We start from the raw sequence: 27,354 nt of genomic DNA on the forward strand, positions 1-27,354 counted from the left end.
CCCGAAGCCCCGCCCGCCCCGCCTCCAGCACGCGGACCAGAGCGAGGTCGCAGGGCCAACCTGGCGGGTGCCTCCCGCTGGTTCTCCTGGGCGTCCGCGCCCTCTCAGCTCGCTGCAGGCTTCTGGGAGGGGCAGTGCAGCCCCGGGTCAGCCTGGGACTCAGAACAAATCGCCTGGAGGTCTAGTATCAAGTGGGTGGGCTTCTGCCTGGGCAGCATACAAATTCCAACTTTTTTGGGGGTGGGGTGGGGGGGCTGAGGAGCTGAAGATCATTTTAAGAACTTGAAGGAAGTTCAGTACTCTCTTCGGCGGTGGAAAATGCACTCCGCACAAATCTGTGTCCAGCATTCAGCACGTCCCAGGCCCTCTGGACACCCAACATCTATGCAATCCTTGGGACTCGGTGGGCCCAGGTTAAGAAGATAAAATTTCCATGGCCTTGGGACTGAGCTCCCCTCCTCCTCCAGGCCTAGTTTGGTCCGTTATCAAGAGCGGAAGTGTGGGCTGGGGATTTAGCTCAGTGGCACTATTCCTGCTTTGCAAGTGCAAAATCCTGAGTTCGATCCCAGTACCAGAAACAAACAAACAAACAGAGAAGCAGTGCTTCTTTATAAGGTACAATAGGTCACTGACCTTTTTGGCTTTAAGAGAGAAACTTCTCTGGCCTCTTCTAACCAATTACCCAACTCCATCTCTTTCAGAACCTCAAATCTGACTTTAGTGTGGCAGGTGGGGAGAAAGGTACTCTCCTTCAACACTAAGTGCAGTGGTGCTTACAGGCCAGGGGTCTTTGGGGGTTTTATTTCTGATGCTGCCCCCTCACCTAATAGGGAAGCGCAGGAATCTGCCTAGAGAAAGTATCTTGTTTGGAGCTTGCTAGCTATTTTTAGCCAGTATTTTTAGCATTTAAAAATACTCAGAGAGGCAGCAGTGTGTGCTGTTACTCATCTGTGGGCTCCTTCTGTTCCTCCTGGCAGGCACATCCACACATGTACACGCGCACTGCACACACGACCACAGCCACATAAGAATTATGTCCGGGGCACATGTGTGGGCTGTACACAAGGCCACCCACAAAAAAGCAATTTAGTGCCAGTGGCAGGGGAGCAAAACGAGTCTCAACCCAGGACCCCTTCCAGCAGTGGAAGGGGAGATGCTGCAGAGGCGGAGCTACAGGGTGTTCTGCTAGGTGGTCCTCAAAGGTACATGTGTTAGGAGGTGTGATCTCCATACTCTAGCCCAGCCTGAACCCTGGACACATTGCAACAGCCTTTTTTTCCAGGATTCCTTCTTTCCAGCCACATCCTTTCCATCAGGTCTTGCACTGGGTGCGCCAGTGTTGCATTTGATCACATCCCTCCTTCTCTCAACGAACTAGCACCGTTGTACCCAGTCCAGACTCTCAGGTAGCCTGTCTGAAAGGCTGTCTGTCTCTACATAATCACCTTCCATTGCACCACGCTCATGCTTTGCTCCTGACATCAACTGACCTGCTTTTCATCCTGTGCTTAAAAAATAAAATTGATTCTTTATTAAATGCCAGGGAATGGTCTAAGGGCTTTATATCTATTAGCTCATTTCCATAGTTAGACTATGAAGTAGTAACTATTATTATCCTTATTTTATAGGTGAACAATCTTATGTCCAGAGAGGGCAAATGAACTGCCAGGACCCCAAAGCTAATAAATGCCATTGAAGAGCTTCAAACCCAGATCGGTCTTATTGCAAAACTTATGCTTTTCAGGGCCAGGGATTTAGCTCAGTGGTTCCGCCTGCCTGGCTTGCAAGCGCAAGGACCAGAGTTTGATCCCCAGTACAAAAACAAACAAACAAATAAACAAAAAAAACCTCATGCTTTTCACAATGACTAGGAAATTCTGGACTATCTTTCCTGCTCTCTGCCAATTACCTACTTGTAAATTCTGCTCAAAACTCATGTCTTCCATAAAGTCTTCCCTAATTAACTCCACCCAGTTCTAAACACCCTATTACTGCATATCCTAAGTCTCCTAGCATTCAGTTTGCATGATATTAATTTATTTTAATGTGTTTATCTTTGCTTCATAAGTGTTCCTAAGAGTTTTGTAAATGGTCTTAGACTGTGTGTGGTTTGTCTGGGTTGCACCAGCACACTGAAGCCTCCTCCAGGGAAGGGTTGTATGTTCACTCAATGACATCTTAAAAGAAGAGGGCTAGACCAGGCTCTGCTGGAAATCCTGGAAGTCCCCCTGAGTCTCAGAGGGTGGAGCGTAAGTCTGGTTTTGCGTGTCGAACAAGTGTGCTCACCCAGGGGTGCTCACCCACTGCAAACATTTGGCCTGTGTTTCCATGATGTGACGTGAGCACTCCTACCCTAGGACATCCTGGCATTCTGAGGAAGGGGAGGTTGCTAAGAGTAGGAGGGCCAGATGGGAAAGCTCTAATATGCAAGCACATCAAGAGTTCTGGGTAAGGGGAAAAAAATATACCCAGAGTCCAGTCTTTCCCAGCAGGCTGATTGCTGCTGGATACAGCTAACAAAAGACTGTGGCTCATTTCTTAACTAGTCAAGTCCCTATGAGACCCTGTCTTCTCATTGTCATTTCTTGAAATGGAGTGGGAACAAAGTTGACAATCTTTTGGGATCTGAATCTGGCCCAGGCTCTGTAACTTTTTTTTTAAAATGTACTAGGGATTGAACCCAGGCCTTCATATTGAGCTGCATCCTCAGCCATTTTTAATTAATTAGTTAATTTATTTATTTATTTTTTTGCAGTACCGAAGATTGAACTTGCAAGGTAGGCAACCGCACGACTGAGCTAAATCCCCAGTGCCTTTTTTAATTTTTTGAGACAGGTTCTTGCTAAGTGACTGAGATGCCCAGCCTGGGCTTGAGCTTGTGATCCTCTTGCCTCAGACTCCTAGGATGCTGTGCCACTGTGACATGCTCTCTGTGCCTTTCTGTGCATCAAGTACACAAAACTAATCTGAGCTGGGCTCATTGCTGCAGCCCAAGACTGCATTTCTCAGAGCCTGATCTTAGCCTGCCTTTCATATAGGAAAAGTCATTTTCTCCATCTCAGGTCCTTCCTGGCCTGAGATGGATTATACATAAAGTCACAGCTAGCTATGTAAGGGCAGACTGTTCTGCTTCTGTCACATTTGAGTGAGCAGTTTGGTCTAGGATTTGGTGACCAAGCTTAGGCTCAGGCAGGTATTTCAGGCCAGTGCTAATAGACAGACTGGTGGTCTGATCCATGAAAGGGTAGGGGATCTGAGTCCTTGTTAGGGGGTGGGCTTTCAGCCCCTAGATGTGCCTTTCAAGAGGAGGGTCAGTCCAACCTCTCCACCTGCTGTGGGAAGCTCTGCTTCCCTGTATGACTTGGACCTCTAGAGGCCAAATGCTCTGTATTCCTTCAAGCCCCAGGGAGCCTGGCCTGAACCAGCTGGATTCCAGAAACCACACACTTCCTTCTCTTGCCTCTATCGCTGTCTAGGGTGCCAGTTTTATGTATTCATTGAGGTGAGTGAGGACATAGAGCCACATGTGCAGATCTGGAGACAATGTTCATTTCTGAAACCAACGGTGAGTGGAGTGGCTCCCCCAGGGGCAGGGAACATTTTACCAGGCTTGGATTAACTTCTGTACTGCTGAGCGCCACCCCAGCACCACATTAACTCATGAAGACGCCCTGGAGTGGGAGTGGAGAAGGCAGGGAGGATGGATGGTGCCAGGCACCAGTTGAGAAATTGAGCCTGAGTAAGGCAACTCCAAGGCCACTAGGTCATGGCCCACAGCAGATCTTCACGCGATGGGGACATCTGCATCTTGCTGATTCTAATCACAAACCACAGACCAGCTGCCATTGCTTTCAAGGCCAGTGCTGATCCTGCCATGGGAGTTCTTCCCCTCAGCGTCTCCCCTGAGTGACCTTGTGTTGCTCCCAGGAAATTCGACCCCCTCAGGGTGGCTATGTGAGCTTGGGGTGGGAGCAAGTGAGGACAGGTCCTAGGATCTCAGGCTGCTAAGCTACACAAACAGGACAGCAGAGATGCAGTACAGCACGGCTGAAACAACAGAGTGAGCAGGCTAGGGACAGGAGAAGGTCAACTTGTCACCCAGGATCTCTTAGCCCCTGCCATTCTCAACTTGTTCTCTCTGGAGAACCTCTGCTCGCTGCAGGGCAGCATTCAAGTCCAAAGTTCCACGCAACAGTAAAATCACATGACTTCAGCTTATATAATCTCCCTGTTACTGAACAGCTGGAACCCAGGGCTTTGAAAGATGAGTCAGCAGTGCCAGTGGCAAATAGGACCCAGGTACTCAGGTTCCATCGCTCCTTAGAAACAGGTCCTGGAGCAGAAGGCAAGGTGTGGAAGAAACTGGGTACGAGAGAATAGGCTGAACCAAGCCTCAGTCCCTGGTGCCGTGTGAGGAGCAGGTGCCCAGCCTGCTGACTGTTGGGGAGGGCGCTAGGCCAACCCCTGGCTCTTACTGGGGAGGGGTGAGGAGGGGAGGGGTGGGGAGGCCAGGCCAGTGAAGAGCTTCATCCAGCAGGCAGAGTGCCAGGGCTGGCAGGGAGCAGCTGGAGGGGTGGAGCAGAGGAGGATTAGGAAGGATTGTAGGGGTTAAAGCGCAGCCCTGGCAGGGCTCAGTGGGAACAGCTTGTCCTTCCATAGGCCTGGGAACAGGAGAGGTAGGGTGGAGGGGGAGGTGATGGGGTTGGGACTCAGCAGCCTGGTGCTCTCTGCGGGGCTGAGCCACCTGGGCTGGCTTGGCGTCCCCAGTGGGGGTAGTGGCACCCTGTTCCCCATCACTGTCCTTCCTGGCTCATCTGTCTGCATTTGTAGCAGATAATGGAGCTTCAGGACAGACCTTTATCATCCTGGGGCTGAGCTGTACCCTAACAGACTGGCATTTTGTTGGTGCCTACACAAGCGTGGGGAGGGGTTACTCAGAATTCACATCCCTCTCTGTCAGTTCTTTACCTGTGCTCAGCGGAGCCTGATATTCCAAGTTCACATTGGCTGTCACTGTTAGTGAGGGGCAAGGAGTCTGGTTGGAACTCCTACTCCTGCTTGGGACCTTCATGTGACCTTCCTTTCTTTATGAAACCTGAGTATAGTTCAAGTTAGCCTCCTTGAGACAACCTGCTGGTGTGGTAGTACATGCCTGTAATCCCAGCAGAGTGGGGAAGGGAAATCACAAATTTGTGTCCTGCCTGTGAAATTTACCAAGATCCTGGATGGAAGAGAGAGAGAGAGAGAGAGAGAGGAGGGAGGGAAGGAGGGAGAGAGAGAAGGAGGGAGAGAGAGACCCTTTCTCAGTTTTTCTTCCTCCCACAGGATACCCTGTGACCCTCACCCCCACCTCCAGTCAATGCCCTTTTTATCATTTCCTTTCCTTTCATGTTTATTTATTTTTTCAGCACTGGGCATTGAACTCAGGGCCTCACAAAGGCTGGCAAGTGCTGTACTACTGTCCTGGGCCCCCAGCCCTCCCTTTTTAAGTTTAAACACACTCTTCTGTAATGTTTTTTCATTTTGATTTCTCCACATTCACTATTTTCTCTGAGGCTCAAGGCATACACATGAGGTGGGCAGGGCAGGTGTGATCACTTCCTTTTATGGATGAGGAAATGCAGCTTAGCTGATTGGTGTCCAAGGTTAAAGAAGCAAACTGTACCTTCCAGAGATCATGGTCAGCCTGCCTCAGCCTCAGATGACCTCTTTCTTTTCCACCACTTATAACACTTAAACCTGAGCTGTCTCCTGTTGTGCTTATTGAATTTATTTTCCCACGAAATTGTGAATGTGCCAAGGGCACAATCCAGGGTCACACACATCTCTTGTCTCCCACAGTACCTGGAAGAGTGCAAGGGCTAACATTTATGGAGCACTTTCCCATGCCTCACAATAATCTACCAAGTGGGAACTATGAGCACTCTCGTTTTACAGAGGAGGAAACAGGTTCAGAAGTTAAGAGACCTACTGGTGTAGGCTAGGTGCTGAGTACTTAGCACCAGGCACTGAGCACAATGCAAGTAAGCTGAGTTCCATACATGAATGAATGAAGGAAGGAAGGAAGGAAGGAAGGAAGGAAGGAAGGAAGGAATGAAAAGCTAAGATGCTCCAATGGAAATCAGACAAGAAAGTGGAACTACTTTTAGAAGTGGTCTGGACCCCATGAACATTGTTGTTTTCACTTTCACAGTATGCAGCCAGCCCCTGAAGCGAGCACAAGGTGTGGGGGGAGTGGATTAAATAAAGACTCTCACAAATCCTTCTTGGTTGGCAGAAGCCCCTGTTCCCTGGCATGGGCTCAGAATGAAACCCCAGCTCTGCTCTGGCACATTCCCAGCCCCTTCAGTGTTGTGAGTTGCTTCTGGGTGGGAAGTGAGGATGCTAGGTGGCTGAGTTTGTCCCAGGGCAGTGTGCTACTCTGAGGATCTCTCTCAAAACTCCCCTCACCCTGGCTCTGGGAGCCTCGGGAAGAAGTGGAGGGCAGCAGGCTCTTGGGAGGGTTGATGTGTGCAGTGAGGAAGAAGGCAGGTCCCCAGTGGAGTCTGACTCCCAGTAAAGAGATCTTGCTCTTTCATATGGAGCAAAGAGATGGTGCAGTCTTTAGTTCAGTCTATGATGTTGTGGCTTTTAATGCTGTTGTGTGCTTAGAGACCAGCTGGAGGGCTGGTGACAAAGATATTCCCATGCACTATCCTGAGAGAATTTGAGTCTGGGGGCCTCGGTGAACCGTTAGGCCCTGCGTGTCATTACAAGGTGTGCAGTCTGCAGACTCCACTTGGAAAAGCACTGCAAAAACGTGCAGCCCTTGAGCAGCTCCGAGGACCCAAGCCTTTCACTGAGACCACTTTCTGCTGGCATGATGTTGTCCAAGGGGATCCTACTCTACCCCAGCCATGGCACACCGTCCTCTGAGGATGTAATTTCTGTCCCAGACCAGCTTTGTTATGACAGCATCTCCCATTGCTGTTTACACTGGAGAGCCAGTGTAGCCAGCCCTGCCTTGTCAGGGTCTGAATGTCCTGGGAGACACAGCTTTCGTATCTCCCAGGTCACTTCCCAGACAGCCCAGCAAGGCCAAGGCTCTCTAAGAAATGTGATCAGTGTCCTCTCAAGATCTTTAGCTATGACGCATTTCATGGTCTGTTGGCCAATGCCCCAACCCTCATCCCAAACCCTTGCTCCACTGGCCTGGAGAAGTGATCTAAGCAGCATTTCTCAATGTGGCCCAGCTGTTGTTTACAAAAGGCACATGTCCTAGCAGGGGGTGGTGCATAAAGTAATGGAGAACGCACAGCACCCATTCCTTCCTACCCATATGCTTGCTTGTTCACCTGCCCATCTACCTGTTTGTCCATCTGTCAGTCCATCTATCCATCCATGCATCCTTCACGCTCTCTCCATTCACTTATACACCCATGCAATCAGCTGAGTTCCCCGCGGCAAGGCACCTGGTGAGGGATCTGGAGGTAGGATCTTTTTCAACCTTGAGAGCTTGTCACCTAATAGGCACACTAATAACTACAGAGAAAGCAGAATGTCTCAGTGCCCCAGGAGAGGTTTGATCAAGGATTAGTTGTGAGGAAGGCTGTGCCAGCCCTTGGCCAGAGTCCAGGAGAGGCTCTTCCATCCCAAGAGGGAAAGAATACAGAGGTATTAGATCATTTCAAACCCTAGACAATTTCTCCATTATTTCCTCCAGAGACACAGAAGTCCTATATCTAGAGCTGGGCTCGAGCCTGCCAGTGTCAGCCAGAGGAGGGTCCCTCTTCTCCTGATGTCTTATGCCCAAATGTCAAGTCTAACAGGAGAGATGCAGCCAAAGAAGGGAGGCTCCACTTGTCATAGGGAGCACTGGTGGTCTGGGGGCCCCAGCATCCGGTCCAAGATGGGGCAAGGCCTACAGGGGACCCGGACATGTTGGGTAGAAAAGGACAAGGTGAGAATAACGGTGAGCATGGGGATAGCTGAGCATTCCAAGAGCACTGCTGGACCACACTCAGTTTCTCAGGTCTTTGGGAGAGTGGAAGGGTATCAGACATGCAGAGATGACTTGTTTCTCTTCTCTCCACAGGGGCTACTATCAATCATAAGGAGCCCTGTCTCCAACCTGGCTCTTTTGCATTGGTGGCTGCCTCCCCAGCCCATTACTAGGTCCCCAAGGGTAAACTCACCGTAATGTCTCGCCCTGGGGAGCTGGAGCAGCTGGGCCCAGGGATCTGGCCCTTGCCCTTCTCCCACAGTGTGTAGCGGCCACTGGGTCGGTAGGTGGGACTGAGGACTTCAGGGACTCGAGAGGGAGAGGCCTGCATGAGCACCTGTGGTGTGCTGCCCTTGTGACCATAGTTCTCCAGGTAGTCATCCAGGTACTCAGGGCGACTGGCTGCCTGGTAGAGGCCCTGCAGGGCACAGAGTTCCTTGCGTGTGCGGGCCAGCATGGGGCTTCGGCCCAGGTTCCCTGAGTCTATCCGGTAGCTATCTGAAGTCCAGAAGCTATCTGAGGTCCGGAGGCTGGAGAAATCCCGGGCCAGGTCTGATTGGCTGTTTGATTTCTTCTGGGTCAGGGTCATTCCCTGGTCGCGACCACCCATGGGCAGGTAGCTGAGGGAGTTGCTGGTCACTCCATAGGTAAATCCACTGCCCCCACTGAGTCCACTGCCCGAAGGCCGCTCAGTGCCCCGGGTCTGGCTCTCTGCCCGCTTACTACTCCCGATGAAGTCGGGTCTCAGCAGCGGGCGGCCCCGGTCATAGTCCAGGATGGAGGAGGGACCATAGGTTCTGGGACGGGGAAGGAAGCTGGTTGGGGGGCTTGGCTTGAAACTGAGCTTCTCCTTCTCAAGAAAGGAGGTGGCCAGGTTGGCCCCATAGGAGGAGGGGGTGTAGGTGCCATAGCCTGATTTGGCATAAGGGGGATCTGTGTAGCGGGCCGATTCTGTGTAGCGCTTCAGGGTGGAGGAGAGCTGGGACATCCTTCAGGGCAGCACTCAGTGGGGACTGGGAGCCTCATGGGCTGAAAGACAAGGAAAGGAGTTATCAAAGGGCCCTGCCAGGTGCCAGGGCCAGCTCTCCATCCAAGATGGGCCAGAACCTTTGGGCTCAACAGGCCCACCCAGGCTACATCCACAAGAGACTGGCTGGCTGTTGAGAAATGCATGCATGCATGCAGATGTGCATGTAGGCTCGCACGCATCCCATGTTCATAGCCATGCACAGCGTTCAGTAGAAAAATTGGTATTAGCATGTCCTGTCCACTCTGAATCCTCCCCTCAAAGACCCAAACATGCAAGTTGGGTGTCCTCTGCAGCCCTCGGAGCCACGCAGTCTTCTAGCCAAATCCCATCTGGTTCCTCTCCTTAGCTTCTGCAGACACTCCTGAGCTAGGGATGCATCTGACCTTACTGCCTGGACTGAGAATGTGGGACATTTCAAGAGTCATGGTGGCTTCCTGCCCTCTGGCTGAGGTGACTGGCAGGACACCTTTTGGCATCATATTCTGTCTGCTGGAATGACCTAAAGATTATGGGCTCAGATGCCTCATGAGACAAAAGAGGCTCATGAGAGGAAGTGATGCGGATGAGAGCGGGAGCATTTGGAGACTCCATTCCAGAGCTCTTCCTTGGGAAAAAGCACCTGCTCCTTGGTCCCCCAGCCCTGGTACGGTAGAACTCACCATCCTCACTGATCTCAATCTTCTGTTCTAAGCAGAGTTAGTGCCCTGTGGCTTCCCAGGGATGTCCCAGCAGGGACACTATATTGCTTCTGGCATACCTGACTTGTGCAAAAGGGGCCCCCTAGAGTCTAAATCATGCACTGCAGGCAGCACTCCCAGGTGTTGGTACCTGTTCTGTCCCAGCAACCCCTTCTCTTGTAGCTGGGTAAGTCTGGTGAGGGAACACAGCAATCACTGAATGGAGAGCTTGGAGGGCCCTAAAGGATCATACAGTTTAACCTCTCGATTGTACAACTGAGAAAAGTGACACTGGTTAGTCCAAGATCACATTCTAGCATTCACGATCTGAATCCATGTCTTCCAGAATGCACCAGCCCTCTTTCCGCATAGCCTTGAATTGCTATCCCCATTGCAGTTGGGGGGACCCCCAGAGTCCCTCCATCTGCAATCTTTATCTCTAGTGGAGCTGGAGTGGCAGAGGTGTTTTAGGGGAGAGGAGCAAGAAGGGTGAAGCCTCTTTCCTTGAGGGCCCTCAGGAGCTTGTAGTAGGGGGCCCTTGGGTAAGGAGAGGGAGGCCTTTCCAGGAGTTTGAGAAGTGTGTGTAGGGGCTGGTTTTGACTCCCTTCGACAGACTACATGGTTAATTTTGCACTAGTCATTTAATCTCCTTTAGTTCCAATTTCCCCACCTGTAAATGAGTATAATAATTATCATCATGACTCCTATCTCACAGGGTTGTTGTGAGGAATAAATGAGATAATAACACGTGAAAGCGCTTAACAATGACTGGTTATTATCTCCTCCCACAGCTCCTGCCAGGCAGGCTGGCTCCTCCTTTGGTAGTCTATAATAATGCCAGGCCTGGCCGGTCCAACCTCAGCCTGGATGCCAGGCTTCACTCCGTAGCTCCCAGTGAGATAAGTGAGCATACACCAAACCCTTCAGCAGACACTGGTTTAGGCAGACCACAACCTGCCTTAGGTCAGCAGCAGCCCAGCCCAACAGGGCCGAGAAGAGCTGGTGCCAAAACCCAAAGGCTGAGGGTTTGGCAAAAAGTTCCAGAAACCCAATCCAGGCAAGGTTCAGAATGGGTGCAGGACTGGAAATGAGCAAGTGGCAACTTCCATGTGGGCCCCAGAACAGCACTCCTGGACTCTGCTAGAGAGCTCCAGCAAAATTCAGGCTGGAAACCCTGTCCCGCTTACTGTCTGCCCTTTTCTTGCTGGCCCAGGGGCCCTCCACCCTTCTTATACACTCACTTGTGCCCTTTGCTTCTGCCTCCAGGACACTTTCACTCCTCTCTAGGAAAAGGGGGCTGATCTCAGCAGAGAAGCCACGCGGGAGAGGCAGACCAGGGCTCAGAGGTGGGGGCAGGGGACTAGTCCTGCTCTATTTCACTTTGGAGAAAGCCATCAATAATGCAAAGTCAAAGAGACTCCAGGTCTCAGGAGCTGGGCTCTGGGGCACCAGGCAGCCAATCAGGTGCACCCCCACCCCCAGAGTATGAGCTCATGGCTCCTCCCCATGGTTCTCCCTCCCCACCCCCCATGAGTCTCCCAGGGAATTGGTATTCTGTGGGCAGTGCCCCAAGCCCATGACCTCCCCTAACTTTGCTGATGACGCAGAAGTGCTGGGGCCAAACAAGGTACAACAGACAGGGACAGAAAGCCCTGAAAGTATTGGAGGCTGGAGGTGGAGTCATACCTTCTGGCTCACAGAATCCCAGGAGATCTCCCAAATCTGTCTGATCCAATCTGGCAGGGAACTGCCAGACCTCCCTCTTCTCCCCAGCACCCTGGCAGTCAAGCTATCACTAACACCCCCTGGAAGCTGCCATTTAGCTCTGACACCTGGCTTACACTCCCATGTTTGGGGAGAGAGCTCTGCTGGGGCCGAGGCCTTTCGCGTATCTCTCCCCTCCACCAAACTCTAGTCAAACTCCTGAGAAAAGTCCCACCAACTCCCAAGTGACAAGTCAGCTTGGGTTGGCACCCCTTGGCATTACCTGGCACTGTTGTCCTTAGAGGCTGCAAAGTGCACCGTAGGCAGGAGCTAGGGCCGGGGCCTAGGCTGTGGCTGCGAGGCTCTCTGTTGCCACAGGAACGGCCTGGACTGAATGGTTCTTTCATGGGGCAGTGGGAGGCCAGACGATTGGCTGGGATCCTCTGTACCCCTCCCTGCCCAGTGTGGGGCCCCTGCTGCCCGGTTCCTTTCACTGTTTACCCAGAGCTGGCAAGTACAGGCATGCGGCTCCAGGCAGCGCCTCCTCAGGTGCCTACCACCTTGGACCACAGGGCCAGTCCCCTGCCCACGCTCCTCCTCCATGCTGTCTTTACAGAGCTGCCCAATACTTCTCTTCTCTGAGATTCCCTATTGCTTTGCTTTGCTCAGTTTCCCCTTCTTGGGAGCCTGCCAGCATTCTTCTGCACAGAGCCATTCAACTTCTTGTCAGGGCACCTGAGCCAAGCAGCTGTCTCCAGACTGGCTGGGGCTGCACACCTATGGATCAGGCACCAAGCACGCTCAGGACTTCGCAGGCAGCCTCTGATTTCATCTTTTAGGCAGCCTTACACCAACACTCACACACCCTCACTATGTATCCAGCATTCTTCTACACACGCTCCTACGGATAGCAGCCCGGAAGTTTCAGTGCAGGTGTGAGTTTGAACTCCTTTGGATATAAAAATGCCTCAAACTTACAAACACCACAGAAAATTATTTTTTAAAAATTAAATTAGTGTTAATTTTAAAGTTAAAATTAAAAAATGTATCCAAAATTCAAAAAACAAATATACAAGAAACTTCGCAATTTTTTTGAGGGTTGGGCAGAGCTGGGGACTGAACCCAGTGTGTCCACATGCTAGGCAAATGCTCTGCTTCTGAGCTTCTACTAGTGAAACTTTCAAAATTTTGAATATTTGTATTACTGAAGGTATTAACACTTAAAACTTCGCTAAGACTTGGGACATATATACTAACTCACTTAATCTTTCCAAGGACTCTTTAGCAGCAGGTGCTATTATGATGCCCATTTTCAGATAAGGAAACTAGGGTCCCCTAGAGAGAAGTAATGTGGGTCTCCTAAAGTCATGCTGGGAGCAGGGGCAGAGCTGGCTTGAGACCTGTGCTCTGTCTGCTACAGCCCCCTGGCAGCCAAGCCCCTGCTTCATACGTCCCTGGACTCTCCCGGGCCTGGGGCAGGGCTGCGGAACTGTAGGGTGGTGCAGAGAGAGGATTGCTACAGAATCCAAGCATCCACTATCCAGAACAGTATGGGGGTAGTGGACAGACTCCTGAAGAAGCAGCCCTCTGGATTTTCTACTGCAGGGCAATGTAAGTGAAGCCAGGTGCAACCTGAGCCCCAGAACAATACTGATCAGCCATGAGATGGTCCAGGAGGCCTCCATTTCACCTGTGATGCCAAGCTCCTATGGGTCCCCTGTCACCAGCATCTACCCTAGTTCAGGGTCACTGGCCCCAGGCCTGGTTATGAGCATGTCCCCAAGCCTACTACCCTGGCTACAGCATAGCTCACCCCCCACCCCAAGGTGCCACACTAGGTGAGTCAGGGATTAAAATGAACCATTTTCTCCTGGGGCAACCAAACCTCTTGCGTCATCCAGTCAGCCACTGTCATTTCCTGTAGCTCACGTGAAGGGCTCTCTAACCTGCCCAGCCAGGGGAGGGACTTGCTCACCAAGAATCCCAGGCACTCCTGGCCCTGGGGCAGAGGGTGGGTGATAGCCTACATCCCAGCACCCTTCATGGCTCCTCTCTGCCCAGATCTGCTGTCTCCCGGAGTGAAGGCATGCTGCCTTCTGTGTGGCCTTGCCGCTGCCTAGACAGAGAACTCTGAACTGAGTTAGGTCTCTTTCCTCCTATCCAGGTGCTCAGGGAAGGTGAATGGGGAGACCCGCCCAGTCTTGCCAGGTACTTGGGAACCTCCACTGGGATGACCTCCAAGTTTCCCAAAGCTCCTGGCTAAGTGCACTGGAATGTGCTGACGCTGAAGGGTAAGAGGGTGAGTGAGGGGCCCCATCTCCCTCCACCCACACTCTCTGACCCTTACTCCTTAGCTGCTTAGGTCCCTGGATACACTGTCTGGGCACCTGCCCTGGCAGGTGTGGAGAATACAGGTAGAGGATGGGGAAGGGCCCAACACTATCTATTCCTGTCGGGCACCAGGAACCTCTCCCTGCCCCTCCTCCCACCTGTTGCTAGCAGCTTTCTCAGGGATTAGCACCCAGGGACCCAACAGCAGCCTAGTGCCCAATCCTCTTGCCTGCCTTGTCAGGGGTCAGTCAAGGAATTTGAGTCTATCCCTGTCTCTCTAACTCCTGGTAGGTGTCCAAAGCCTGAGGAGTGGGTTGGGGGAGGTAAGATAGAGATTGGACATTAAGGTAAGCATGCTGAGGGTGGAGAAGGACTAGATGGGCTCAGGTCAGCATCTCTGTAAGATGCTTCTTGATTTGGGGTTGAGAGAAGAGGACATCTTTCCAGGCCCAAAACGAAACAAAGAAATGGGCCTCCAGGCTGTATTGGCGTCCTTCAATTCTCTTTCCCACCCACCCCTGCCCAGACCCTGTCCTAGTGCTCTCCCTGGGGTAGGGTAGGGGAGTCCTGTCTCCCTCACCTTCTGCTAGGGCTTCACCTGTCTTCCATTTTCACTTCTAGTGCTGTCTTTCTTTGGTCTTGCCCATGGCACCCACCGGGCCCAGTGGGTAGTCTTTCCCTTGCTCTCCCAAATTCACTCATGCCTGTCTTCTAGACAGCCACCCTGTGAAGCCCAGATACCAAAGGAGCAGCTACTGACCTGTGTCCAGAGGCCCTGGGAGGGAACTGGGGGCTTCTTCCCCAGCAGGGCAGGGAAGGCAGTGGAGAGCCCAGAAGCCGAGTCTGACTTGGGGCTGGGTAATCCAGAGCTCAGGTTACCGCTCAGATATATATAGTATCTTATCTGACCTCGCAGAGACAGCAGCTCGCTGGCATTCCAAGCCCCGGGAGAATTAAAGGGGCAGTGGCATGCCCACCCTCTGCTGGCTGCCTGGATGGGCCAGGGCCAGCTACAGAGATCTTTCAAGACTCTTGGGAGGGGGCATTTTGAAGTAGAACAGTGGGGGAATTCAAAAGCAAACCAAAGACTGAAAAGAAGGTAGAGGGATGAAGTGGAACTTGAGACAAAAATATGGAGAAGGTAGATTCTCCAGAGCTGTCAGTCAAAGAATTAGAGCACAGGAAGTACCCTTACTGCTAGTTCCACGCCTGGGTTTTTGAAAAAGAGTAGATCTACTTCAAGGGTGCATAGACAGCGAGAGGCATGTGAAACCAACATTGGTTTCAGTCCACTACACTTTTTCTTTGTTTGTTTGTTTGACACTGGGCTTGCTAGGGACTTACTATGTATGCCAGGCTGGTCTTGAACTCTAGATCCTCCTGCCTGTGCCTTCCCAGTGCTTGGATTAATTACCCTGTGGGTATTACAGGTATGCACCACCTTACCTGGCTTCAGCTTCTAGATCTATGCCTGAATTCTAGTTCTGTTATTGGATTTGAGTCAGTAAGCGAGTTACTCAAATTTTGTAAACCTTAGTTATTTAGTCTATAAAACAGGATCAATAGAAACAACAACAATAATGATGATGATGATGATGATGATGATGCTAATGGTATACCTTACAGTTGTGAGGATGAAATAAAATATTTGTAAATTTCTTGAGACACAGTAAAAATTCAGTGATGATGATCCTATTGAATACTTCTATCTATTTTACCTAGCGGTAGTATTAATAGTAGCAAATGACCTCCCTAGAAGAAAGGGATCTCAGGGAAACATTTGGGGAATGCTGTGTCCCATGAGAACGGTCTTATGATTTTCCAAATTGCTAATTGCTCTGTGTGCCCAAAATGGGAAGGGCAAGCATGGTGTTTAATCCACCAAAGTGAGACAGGCCAAGCCCATTTGGGTTCCTTCCCCCTTTGTCTAGACAAAGATGGCAAATGCAGCTTCCCCCAAACCACCAGGCTCCCCTCTACCTGTTCAAGGGCTCAGGATTCTGTGGCCGCAGAGCTGCGCTGGGCAGGGTCACGAGAGGAAGGAGTAGGGTATTTGGTCTTTCTGGCTTTGGTGCACCTGTCCGTTCCCAAGATGGTTCTCCTGTTTCTTGATGGCTCTCCCTGGGGACTGGGAGGACCCAGGCTGGGGCCTCCTCCCTGTCTCAGCACTGGCCACTGACTCAGCTTAGGTCTTGATGAGGCACCGCAGAGGACGCCCTCATTCCAGCCCTCATTCCTGTCTGACAATCATCTACACACAGCATCAAAAGAGTGAAATGCCCCAGCTCTAGCCCATCCACCAGCTCTACCTCCTCCAGGCCTTCTTGATGGGTTGGCAATGCTCTCGTGCTCATGCTTGGGAAAAGCAGCCCCTACTACCATCTCCAATTCAGCCATCCCTCTTTAAGCATCCAGTCAGGAGCACAGACATTCACTCCTACAGAAGAGTTGGAATAAGTTGGCCAGGGCTTCCCTTGGCTATTAAGTTGCTTGGCTGGAGCACCACTTGCCTGCTTCTAATTTGGGATCGGTGAGAATTTCAAAGTTGCCTCTTTCTGGTTTGGGATTGGTGGAAAATCTCCCCTTCCGCTTAACTGATGTCCTCCCCCTAACCCTTTCCTGGCTTTGGCAAGCTGACCAGAGACAGCACCGGAGAGCTTTGAGAGCAGAGAGTGAGCTGCATGCACATGTGGGGTTGTCAGTGTCCAGGAGTCACTCTCAGCCACGTCCCACAGAAGGCACAGCGACCTGGACCCACTGAAGCAGCGTTCCCTTAGAACACACTGATCGGCACACACAGATGGCTCTTCCTGGCACCCTGGGCTGTCAGCTGGCAGGCCCCCTCACACAAACACAGCTGGAGCTCCCCCGCACAGCTGGCCCTCGCCCTACATTTCTAGTGGCCATTCTGCCGAGGCTGTCTTTTACACCTCACTTTCTGACCCTAAGACTGACACTGACCCCCACACCCCCCCTCCCCGATCTCCGACAGGTGGCACATACCTTCCGCTTCTCGGAGGATGGACGAGTCGAACCGGGCACAAGCATGGAGCTGCGGGTGAATCCTGGCTGGTACTGGGGCGGCTCAGAGAGCGGCAGCTGACGCAGAGGGCTCCCTGGCCTCAGCTCCTCTCCCCTACCTCCTCCGGGGGCCCAGAGAGGACCTCCCGGGGAAACCGGCGCCACCCAGCGGGCAGCAGCCTCAGAGCTCCTAGGCCGACGAAGCCACACCCCGCGCCTGCGTCACCGACATACGTCACGGCTATTGGCTTGTTGCTATTGTGATGTCACTAGCGCCCCGCCCAGCTAGGGTCTCCTGGGCAACCGATGTACACAGAGAACCACGTGGAGGAAAAAGTATGCCAGTTTGGAGCGGGTGGAGCACAGAAAAAAGTGGACTGGAATGTGACACGACCGGGCAGCTGGAAGGTATTGGAATAGAGTAGGGTCGCTGGAGATGGCTCTGAGCTTGAGCCCTGGACCGTATCGACTTTCAGATTTTTTTTTTACACATAAGCATTTATTTGGGGCTTAACATGAAATCATACACATAAAATTTATATAGAAACACAAATCCACACTAAGTCATAACATAGCAAAAGATAAAGTAAAAACAAAGAAAACTAATTGGTAGCTTATATACAGTTGGACACAATTGTGTCTTGTACACCAGAAAGTCTTTTACAAAATAATCGGATTTTAGGGAAGCCTTAATGTTTCTGTTCCCGCTCCTTTCCACTGGAATGGGGGTAGGTCCAGTTCTTCATCTATGCTCTGCTCAGTTTTTTCCCCCACGGACCCCTGGATAGTGATGACTGCGTGGGTGCATAAACGGGGACACTGAGTCAATGCAAGGAATTCTCTTTGGACTTTCAAGGCATGCTAGGCAAGTGCTTTACCACTGAACGACATCCCCAGCCCCACCACTCCAGGTACCTCCTTCCCTTGTGTTGCTCAGAGAGATTAGAAGCATCCTGGAGGAAATAATTTTGCTTATATTTCTAACTGCACAGGTATCTGGACTCATCCTTGTCTCTGTTCCTGGAGTAGTGAAAGAGGTATCCCTCTTTCTGTTCAAGACCAGGTCTTGCTAGATTTCAAGCTTTACACTTCCTTGCATCTTTTCCTCCATGCTAGGTATTCTTGTAGGAATTGGGGATAGCAGTGAATGAAACAGGCACAATCCCTCCCCACAAGGATCTTACTTTCCAGAAGAAGCAGAAGGGTGATAACCAAAAGGTAAAAGCTATAGTGTGTTAGATGGCTGTGAAACTCTGGAGGCCAATCAAGCAGGGAGGGGGATGCAGAGTGTAGAGGGGGACAGAGATACCTCAGTGAGAAGGTGACGTTTGAGTAATCTGAAGGAGGGGAGGAGTGAGCCCTTTACATATCTAGGGAAAGAATGTTTTAGGCAGAGGGGGTAATAAAGGCAAAGGTGCTGAAGTGGGTTCTACTTGCTGCTTTTGAGAAAGAATAGAGATAATGTGGCTAGAAAGAGGAAGAGGAGAGTCAGAGATGAAGTCAAAGAGGAGAAAGACACACCTCATAGGGCCCCAAGGTTATTCTGATGATCTTGTCTTCTACCCTGAGGTGGGAACCACTGGAAGATTTTGAGTAGGGGAGGGAGGTGGAACTGGTATTTGTTTCAACAGAGTCCCTTTAGCTACTATATAAAGAACAGTCCAGAAGGGAGCCAGCACAGAAGCAGGAGGGCATTTAGAAGGTCACTGTAGTCACCTGGTAAGAAATGATGGTGGCATAGGGTTATTGTGGTAGCAGGAGAGGCAATCACGAATTGTCGGATTCTGGATGTGTTTTGCATGTAGAATCAATATAATTTTTGATGGGTTAGGTAGTGTGAAGGAAATGGGGACATACTTCTCCTGAATGTTAATTAACTGAGAAGAGGAATGTTGTGGAAAGAGCAGGTTTTGATGGGGAGGAAAAGGTAGATCTGGTTTGCTACATCATAAATTTGAGATGTCTTTAGGTGTCCTAATGGAGATGTCAAGAAGGCAGTTGGACATGCACATCTGGTGTGGTCTGGGATGGAGATAGAAAACTGAGAATCATCAGCATATAGATGTTATTTGTTTATTTATGTATTTTTGAGACAGGGTCTTGCTATGTAGTTCAAGCTGGCCTTGAACTCATGCTGATCCTCCTGCTTTCAACTTCCTAGTGCTAGGATTACAGGTGTGCACCAACATGCTTGGATCCTTAGATGTTATTTAAAACTATAGGGCTGGAGATGTAGCTCAGTGACACCATGCCTGCCTGGCAAGTGCAAGGTCCTGAGTTTGATCCCTGGTACTGGAAAAAAAAACTCATAGGATTAGAAGAGATTACTGACAGTGCAAGTGTAGATAGAAAAATGGGCAAGGACTGAGTCCTGGACTTTCAGATATAACTTAGAACCATCAGAGAGATGACGAATGGCCAGTGTAGTGGGGGAAGAGAATCCCAGGAAATGGTAGGATACTGGATACTAAGAGGAGGAGGGAAAGATTGAATGTGTCACATGATGCCTATAGGTCAAGGGAGATGAATTTGAGAATAGATTTAGAAGGTTGTTGGCGACCTTGATAAAACAGTTTTGGTAGAGTGGCTGGGGTGAAAATCTAATTGCTGGAGAGTTCAACAAAGAATGGGAAGAAAGAGATAGAAACAGTTGAGATAACTCTTAGGAGTTTTGCTTAAAGAAAGGAGAGATATTGGGCAGGAACTAAATGAAATGAGTTCAGGGGGAAAAATTAAGTGGAAAAAGAACCCTATAAGTTATGGATATTTGTATACAGAGGGAAAGAGGCAGTAGATGTTGGAGTTGAGTGTCCAGAGCAGTGATTGGTGGGAGGGCAGGGGATTGATTACTGAAACAGCGACTGGTGTTGGTTAGGAATGCATGTGGTCAATCCAAATGGAAAAAGGAAGACGTAGTATTTGTGGAGAGGTACGGAGAGGATGGTAGAAACTGGTGGACCTTCTCTTTGGGCACCTCTCCTCTCTCAGTGAATTAGGAAGTGAGGTCAGCTGAGAGTAAGGATAAAGAAGGAAGGGTTGTACATTTGCAGAGGAAGGAGGAGTTATAAAAACAAATATGTAGAGCAGCAGCTCTCTAACTTGAGTGTTAGCTCCCGGCTTCCAGATTCAGGAGGTCAAAGGTGGGCAAGTTTTCTGCCACTTCTACAGCTGCTTCTGGGGTTCCTTAGTACCACGAAGCTGGAGTGCCAGAGTAGATAGACTCTGGAAATGCAGTGTGGTCACTGGGCAGCATCAGAGCCCATTGGAGGTTAGGATTCACGGCCCCAGGGTGTCTCTGGTCACCATTCTTTCTTATCTCTTCTGCAAAGGCCTGTGAACGTTCAGAGCTTTTGAAACTTCCATTTTCTTAACAAGACATGGTGACCCACTCCTGTAATCCCAGCTATTCTTAAAGTGGAGTCAAGAGAATCACAAGTTCAAGACTAGACAAGGCAACTTAGTAACATGTTGTGTCAAAATAAAAAATAAAAAGGGTTGGAGATGTAGCTCCGTGGTAGGGAGCTTGCCCCTGGATTCAATCCTCAGTACTACAAATCAAGTCAAACCAAATCAAACCCCTTTCATTGTTCTACTGACTTTCCCTTTGATGTGTAACAGGCTCCACATTCTTCCCAGGTTTGGAAGTACTGTTCCTTTACCATCTTTATGTCTAGGGCAGCTTATCACACTATGGTTGTTATAGATCAGAGATGCTCTGACATAACTTGTGATTACTCTGGTTTCTAGCGGTGAGACTGGAAACATTTGTGTCTGTTTCTATTTTTAAAGATACGGATCATAGTATTCCTGCTTTATAGGATTGATGTGAGAATTCAGTGAGTTAATGTGCATAACAAGCTTTCAACAGACAAGGGGAGGCGTGGTGCATTCTTGCCATCTCAGCACACTGGGAGGCTGAAGCAGGGGGATTGTAAGGTTGAAGCCAGCTTGACAGTTTAGTGACTTAGACTCTGTCTCAAACAAAAAGGGCTGGGATATAGTTCAGTGTGAAGGCCCTAGCACATAGTGAGTATCTAAGGTCACCATCCTGATTCACTCCCCACCTATAAACTTCAACTTGTATGTGTTGATCATGCCAAATCTCTATTTTCAGGCAGACCTCATTCCTGATACCAGTCATAACTATTCAACTGCCTCCCGAGGCTCCATCAGCACCCCAATTTCAGAACTTCCAAACCTTAAACTCATAATTTCTCACCTAATCTCACCCTTCTTTTATCCCCAACATCCACGAATGTTACCACTATCTATCCAGTTCCCTAGCCAAAAATATGGTGGTTTCTAGTTTCTCTCATTCTCCTAATTCTTACAGAGATATTATCTAACTTGGGATATGCAAAAAGCATATGCTGGCTATGCATAATATCACCACATTTCTATTTTGATCCAGCTCCTATTCTACTAGAATGATGGACACTTAAATTTTGTCAGTTGTTGGACTATCCTCTTTGCAGGGATCACTTAAATTCTGGGCAGAGGCTCATATTTATATTTTGCCACAGCATAAGTGGAAGAAGAGGTTCCTGTTACTAAATGGCCACTCAGTGTCCATTGAGGAATCTACTGGTCAGTTCCTGCTTGTGTGGCCTTGTAAGGTCTAATGTCTCTCTATTTCCCCTCCCATCACTCCTGGATAAAAAGGATCAAAGGTTGCTATTATGGCCTTGGGTGGCTGGAGGAAGTGGGGCGCTGTCCATGGTGTAAACTGCCTCCAAAATAAGCTGCTCTCTGCAGTGTTTCCTCTTTCTGGGGCTTTGTCTCCTTCCTGAGCCTGACACAGGACTGGGGTCCTTCTCCTTCAGATCTCCACAACCTACTTGGGGTCTGCTGTCTCTCCACTCCCAGGTGCCTGGGGACAGTGCTGCTGTCACTTTCCTCCTGGCTCCTGTCCATGGGTGGTGTGATATAATGACAAGGTGAACCCTTGGCTTGCCCAAGACACTTTCTCTGCATCTTTCTCATCCAGGTGGGAATCCTGTCTGTTTTCTAAATAGGCAGCTGAAGTTCAGAAGCCAGGCATGGCTGTTCATTTCCTCCTTGTGTGGTTGTCCATCTCTTGGCTGGGACATAAGCACAAAGGTGCAAGGTGCAAGGTGGGGCCGTAGGGAAGAAAGCGGTAAAGCATAAATCACAGTAAGAGCATCATCTTAACATATCCCTACATCCAGTGAGGACTATATTCTTTTGGTTCTGTCTAAAATCCTGCACCCCTCCCTTTGCATCCCCACTGCTTCTTCTATTTTGGGATTTTATTCTTATACGTCTCCTGATTTAGCAACATCCCCCTTTTCAACATGAAGTTTAGGTTGCTGAAACTGTGAAGAAGTTTTTAAGAAAAGATTTTTGATAACTAGGAAGATTAGGAACACAGAGTGACCTTAAGAAATGCTTGATAAGTCCCCATCCCCACCATGGGGATTGAACTCAGGGCCTTTGTACATTTTTTTTTTTTGAAACAGAGTCTTGCTAAATTGATAAATTGTCCAGATCAGCCCGGAACTGTCAATTCTCCTACCTCAGCTTCCCAGAGTGCTGGGATTATAGAGGTGTGCCACATGCCTGGCTGCTTGATAAGTGCTTTATCATCAATAAAATGAAACACTAAAATTTAGCACACTAACTAAAGGAAATGTTTTGAAGGAATCACTGATGTACGTGAGAAAAAAAGGAAAGTAAACAAATACCAATAGCACTTTATAAGCCTTAAATTAACAGGAATGTGTATCATGTAACTTTCATTTATCACCCCATGGTAACTGTTTTTAGGATTCTCGTGCAATTTTATTTCATTTTTTTAGCAAAACATTCATTGGTATATTTTAGATATACATAATGATAATATTCATTATCTGCATGTTTTTCATACCAGGGATCAGACTTGGGTCCTTGTGCTTGTGAGGCAGGTGATGGAACCACTGAGCTAAATCCACAGCCCTCTCCTGCAATTCTAACAAGAACGGGAATCAGTTTGTTTTGATACAGAAGACAGCAGTTCTCTTGGTGTCAATGTCTCTTGCTTAAGCTTTGAGGAACCTGGCTTGGGATTAGATTCTGTGATTTTTTTGGAAACATTGTAAGAAGTGGGAAAAACTATCACTTAAAAATTGCAAAGAGATCTCACTGTCTGGAGAAGGAGATTTCCTTTCGTTTTGGGGCTGCTGATTCTGTGCTATGGAAAATTGTTACAAAGGGCTTTTCATTTTCTAAATGTAAATACCTGCCACTGGCATGAGAGAAATGTTAAATATGTTTGCATGGAAAATTGTTTTGTGGTTTCTTGCTGTTTAGAAGTTGATGAGAGAGAAAAGACTTCTTTGCTCAGTTTCCAGTGCTCAGTGTAGAAGGGTCTTGGCCCAGTGGGTGTTTATAGGATCTGAGGGATGAGACAGAGAGGACTAGTGAGGACAGCTGTGGAGAGCCTTGCCTCACCCAGGAGAGAAGAAAAGTGACAAGGAACCAAATGAACCAGAGATAGCCTACAGTCTAGTTGGGGCCTCTCATAACTAAGGCAGATGTGGGCGGCCTGTCTGGGTTACAGGTATCACACAGCCCTGTGAGTTTGATGTGTCTTCCCTCCCCTGAAGGAAGTGGTCTTTCCACTCTCAATTATGCTGGGGCAGGAAATGAAGATTAGAGAGTAGTGGGCCTTGGACTAGCTGTAAGGAGAAGCCTTCTCCTTTCTGGGTCTCAGGGTACTATGTTCTGGGCTCTGAGATGTGCTGGGGCTCAGAGCATTCCTGGGCTGAGCTACTGACCCTTGCCTCAGGCAGCTGGTCTAAGAAGTTTCTGGAAGGGATCTTTTGTTCTGCCTCCCCTTCCTGAGTGTTCAGCCACTACTTATACAAGCCATGGTTCAACCACCCATTCCCATGATCTAGTCTGGTTCTGTCCTATAGAACTTCCTGTGATGATGGTAATGATTTCTGTCCCTCCCAGTGTGTCAGTCGTAGGTGACTGCTAAACTCTTGAAATGTTTGTGGTATGATTTATGACTTTTTAATTTTCTTAGTTTAAGCAGCTGCATATGGTTAACAGATATCATACTGGATAGCTCAGGTTTGGATGGCAGGAAACCACAAAGCAGTAAAGCTCCAAAGTCTGAGCCCATAGCTGTGACTTTGGTGTCATCCTCACAGGATTCAGAGACTCTGAGAGGCTTAGTAATGCTTGGGTAAATGGTGGAGCTGCCCCAGGGGGCCCACAGTGGGAAGGTACAGTCTCCTGATCATGCCGGGGCTCAGGCTGTCTGAGGCTAGGCCCCTCCCTGCAGCTGGGCACATCACAGAAGGGCCCAGTAGTTCCCAGAAGGTGGGACATATACCATGACTATACTGTAAACTGATTACCTGTCCCCTCAGTGGCTGACTGAGCTGGCCCTGTCACGGCTGTTCTCTCTGTCCATCTGTCACCAGTCTGGAGAGTCCGGATAATGCATCATTACCATGTCCCTCTGGGTGCGTTTCTTCATCCAAGTCAGTGTCCAACCCCCAAGCCTTCTCATGGACCCAGTGCTCTGGCATGCCTATGCTTTGTCCTTAGCCCCCTTCCTAAAGCTTCTCTTTCTCTTTTTGGCTTAAGTGAAACCTGCTCTCTCTCCCGGGGGATACCATTTCCCCCAAAGTCCTCTTCAGTGGAGCCTTCTGTTCCTTTTATTCTCTACCACTGGGGCAGGAGGTGAGGCCTTGGTTTGGTAGGACTGCCCCAACAAATGGCCATGATTAGGGGACTTAAAACAACAGAAATGCATTCTCTCATAGTTCTGGAGGCCAGAAGTCCTAATTAAGGGGTCCTCAGGGCTACATTCCCTCCAAAACTCTAGAGGAAGATACTTGCTCACATCTTCCAGCTTCTAGTGGCCCTAGGTGTGCTTTAGCTTGTGGCAACATTAAGATAGATCAGAAAAGGCACAACGCTTCCCTTTTCAAGGACAAAGTGAATGTGTTTTGATTGACAGCTACAGCTGCATCTGACTCTCCACACCCACTCCAGGAGCTGTCCATCTTGAATACAGCAGGTTTAAATTTGTGGAAAGAAACAGAGTTGAATTTGGACCAATCAGCAACCTCAAACCTGGACCAATCAGCATCCTTGGATTTGGACCAGTCTCAGATGACTCTGCCCCTTCTGCTGCTCCATATATTCGAAGCTCCCCTCCCTAGTCTGGGAGAGTTTTCCCTTGTGTACTGTACCATGCACAGGCCCAGTCCAAACAGAGCCTTGCTCTGGTTGTCTAGTAAATCTGCTCATGATTTCTTTCTTGGGTGGTGCACTCAGAAATCTACTTAGTAGTGTGGGCAGAGTGGGTTGCTTTAAAAAAGAACTATAAACACTAGGCTCCTGACCCTGAAGAGTTCAAAGACCCATGGCAGAACTCAACAAAGATCAGTGAGGATTGGTGCCAGAGACCAGCAGGTCCATGGACCATGGGTGACTGGTGATGGCATCTATGGCAGTGGAGACTAGCAGATTCCAGCTAATGGGGGCTCTGGATAACAGCCAAGAGTTGGCTGCAACTGCCAAGGAGCTAGAGGGGTGGCGGAGAGCCCACAGCTGTAACACTGAGGGTTGAAGGTCTCTGACACTCGCTGTCTGGAGTTTCTGGGCTGCACTTTGTTTATTCATAGTTTCCATCCAAAGGGAGCAAAAGAACCCTGAGGGCAACGGCATCACCCCAGTGTCTGCCTCTGCCTTCCCTGTGTCCAAATTCCCCTTGTGTTATGAGGACACTGCCATGGACTGGGACCCACCCTAACCCAGAATAACTTCTTCTTAACTTACATATGCATAGAGCCTTTTTCCAAGTAAGGTCATACTGACCGGAGGAAGGGAATAGAACTTAAATGCACCCTTTTTTTTTTCAGGGGGGACAAACTGATCCAACAGGTGCCATAAGTCTTTGCTCCCCTCCTTCCAATAAGTCTGCCTGGGCCCTGAAGCCTGACATCTGGTCTTGCTGTTGCCGTCCTTCCTTGTTGTGCCATCAAGCACCTGGCTTGATGGTGATTGATGTCACTTCTTCACCACTAGCCTTTGGACCGTGGTCTTTCTCTCCACCTTTCTCCATTATTTCAGAGATTCCAGCTCCCCCAACAGCCTGTGGACTTCCCGACTCCCACTTATCACTGTGCCATCACCTGCCCATCCGTTGACATCTTCACGTCTGTGCCCAGCTTAGACGGTGGTGTCTTGTTAAACTGCCCTCTGCCAACCTCCTCTACTCCCTTGCCCCTCCTTCTCTCTGTCGCTCTTGCCTGGAAGCACCTGACACCGCTGATACTGTCTCACTGCCTCCCCAAGCTCGCACCCACAGGTGAATGATACAGGGAAATCAAATGGCTAGATTCACTTTGCATTCGTGACCACAGATCACAGATGGACACACTCAGTGCTGCTGACCACGTCTGTCATGTTTCTCAGCTGTGATCATTTCCTCATTAATTTGGTTTTCTACTGATGCATGACACACATCCAGAAAAGCAGTGGCGTAAACAACCATTTATTTTCTCAGGTCAGAAGTCCTGGTAACCTTGGCTGGTGTGGTCCCATAGAACAAAAATCAAAGTGTCCACTGAGCTTCGCTCCTATCTGAAGGCTCAAGAAAGGAATCTCCTTGTAGGCCAGGCATGGTGGTGTATACCTGTAATCCCATCCCTTTGGGAGGCCGAGGCAGGAGCAACATACAAATTTGAGCCCAGCTTAAGCAACACAGTGACTTCCTTAGACCCTGTCTCAAAATGAAAAATAAAAAAGTGGGTGCAGATATATCTCAGTGCGAAGGCCCTGGGTTCAATCTCCAATACTGTAAAAATGAACAAACAAACACAACAAATCAGATTGTTGGCAGAATCTCCTACTTCAGGGCTGTAAGATGTGAGGTCTGTTTCTTTGCTGACTGCCAGGTGGGTCTTTGCTCTGCTCCTAGTGGCTGCCTCTTTCTCTCTTCCTGTGGCTGGCCGTGGCCTGTTGGGTCACCTTCACGTGTTAGTCACTATGGCTTCCTCTTAGAACACTGGCCAGAAATTCTCTTACTCCTGGAATTACACATCTAAGCATTCTCTAATGCTTCTTGGAGTATTACTTCCTTTTTCAAGCTTCCCCTACCTCCCCCATCTCTCCTCCCTTTCATCCAGCTGCCTTGTTCATCTGTGAGAAAACAAAGGCCTCTTATATGAAAAGCCCTGTCCTAGTCTGCTTTCTGTTGCTATAATACAGTTCCCAAGACTGAGTAATTTATAAAGGAAATTTACTTGGCTCAGAGTTCTGGAGGCTGGGGGAGATTCACAAGTGCATGGTGCTGGCATCTGGTTGGTGTCTGGTGAAGGTCTTTGTGTGTCATTATAACACAGAGGGCATTACATGGGGAGCTAGAACAAGCATGTAGCTTGGTGCGCTCTCTCTCTGGTGGGGATGGAACCCCAGGCCCCGGGGATGCTAGGCAAATTCTCCACCACAGAGCCACATTTCTACCCCCTCTTCTTATCTTACAGAGCCATTAATGCCATCAAGGGGACCTGGCCCCCACGAATCCCTCAATCCTGATTAGTCCACAGAGGTCCTCAGAATGCCATTATTATATGAATTTGGGGATT

The 27,354-nt window shown here is 49.4% G+C and overlaps 1 protein-coding gene across 4 annotated transcripts in view; it reads right to left on the minus strand.

Moving 5' to 3' along the window:
* Positions 1-16,940, minus strand: part of Usp2 (ubiquitin specific peptidase 2) — a 25,867-nt gene extending 8,927 nt beyond the window's left edge. The window contains exons 1-3 of one of the 4 annotated variants that reach the window (XM_010629254.3): positions 16,727-16,940; positions 9,840-9,881; positions 8,175-9,010 (exon numbers count right to left, since the gene is read on the minus strand). In XM_010629254.3, the coding sequence (XP_010627556.1) occupies positions 8,175-8,969 (795 nt within the window). In that variant the 5' untranslated portion in view covers positions 8,970-9,010; positions 9,840-9,881; positions 16,727-16,940. Of the gene's footprint in view, positions 1-8,174; positions 9,011-9,839; positions 9,882-11,675; positions 11,794-16,726 lie in introns of those variants that run through there. The other 3 variants (XM_010629252.3, XM_010629253.3, XM_010629255.3) reach the window with 3 other exon arrangements.
* Positions 16,941-27,354: the final 10,414 nt, after the last annotated feature.

Source organism: Fukomys damarensis, unplaced genomic scaffold (assembly GCF_012274545.1).
Source record: "Fukomys damarensis isolate Sample0158 unplaced genomic scaffold, DMR_v1.0_HiC HiC_scaffold_16, whole genome shotgun sequence".
NCBI lineage: Eukaryota > Metazoa > Chordata > Mammalia > Rodentia > Bathyergidae > Fukomys > Fukomys damarensis.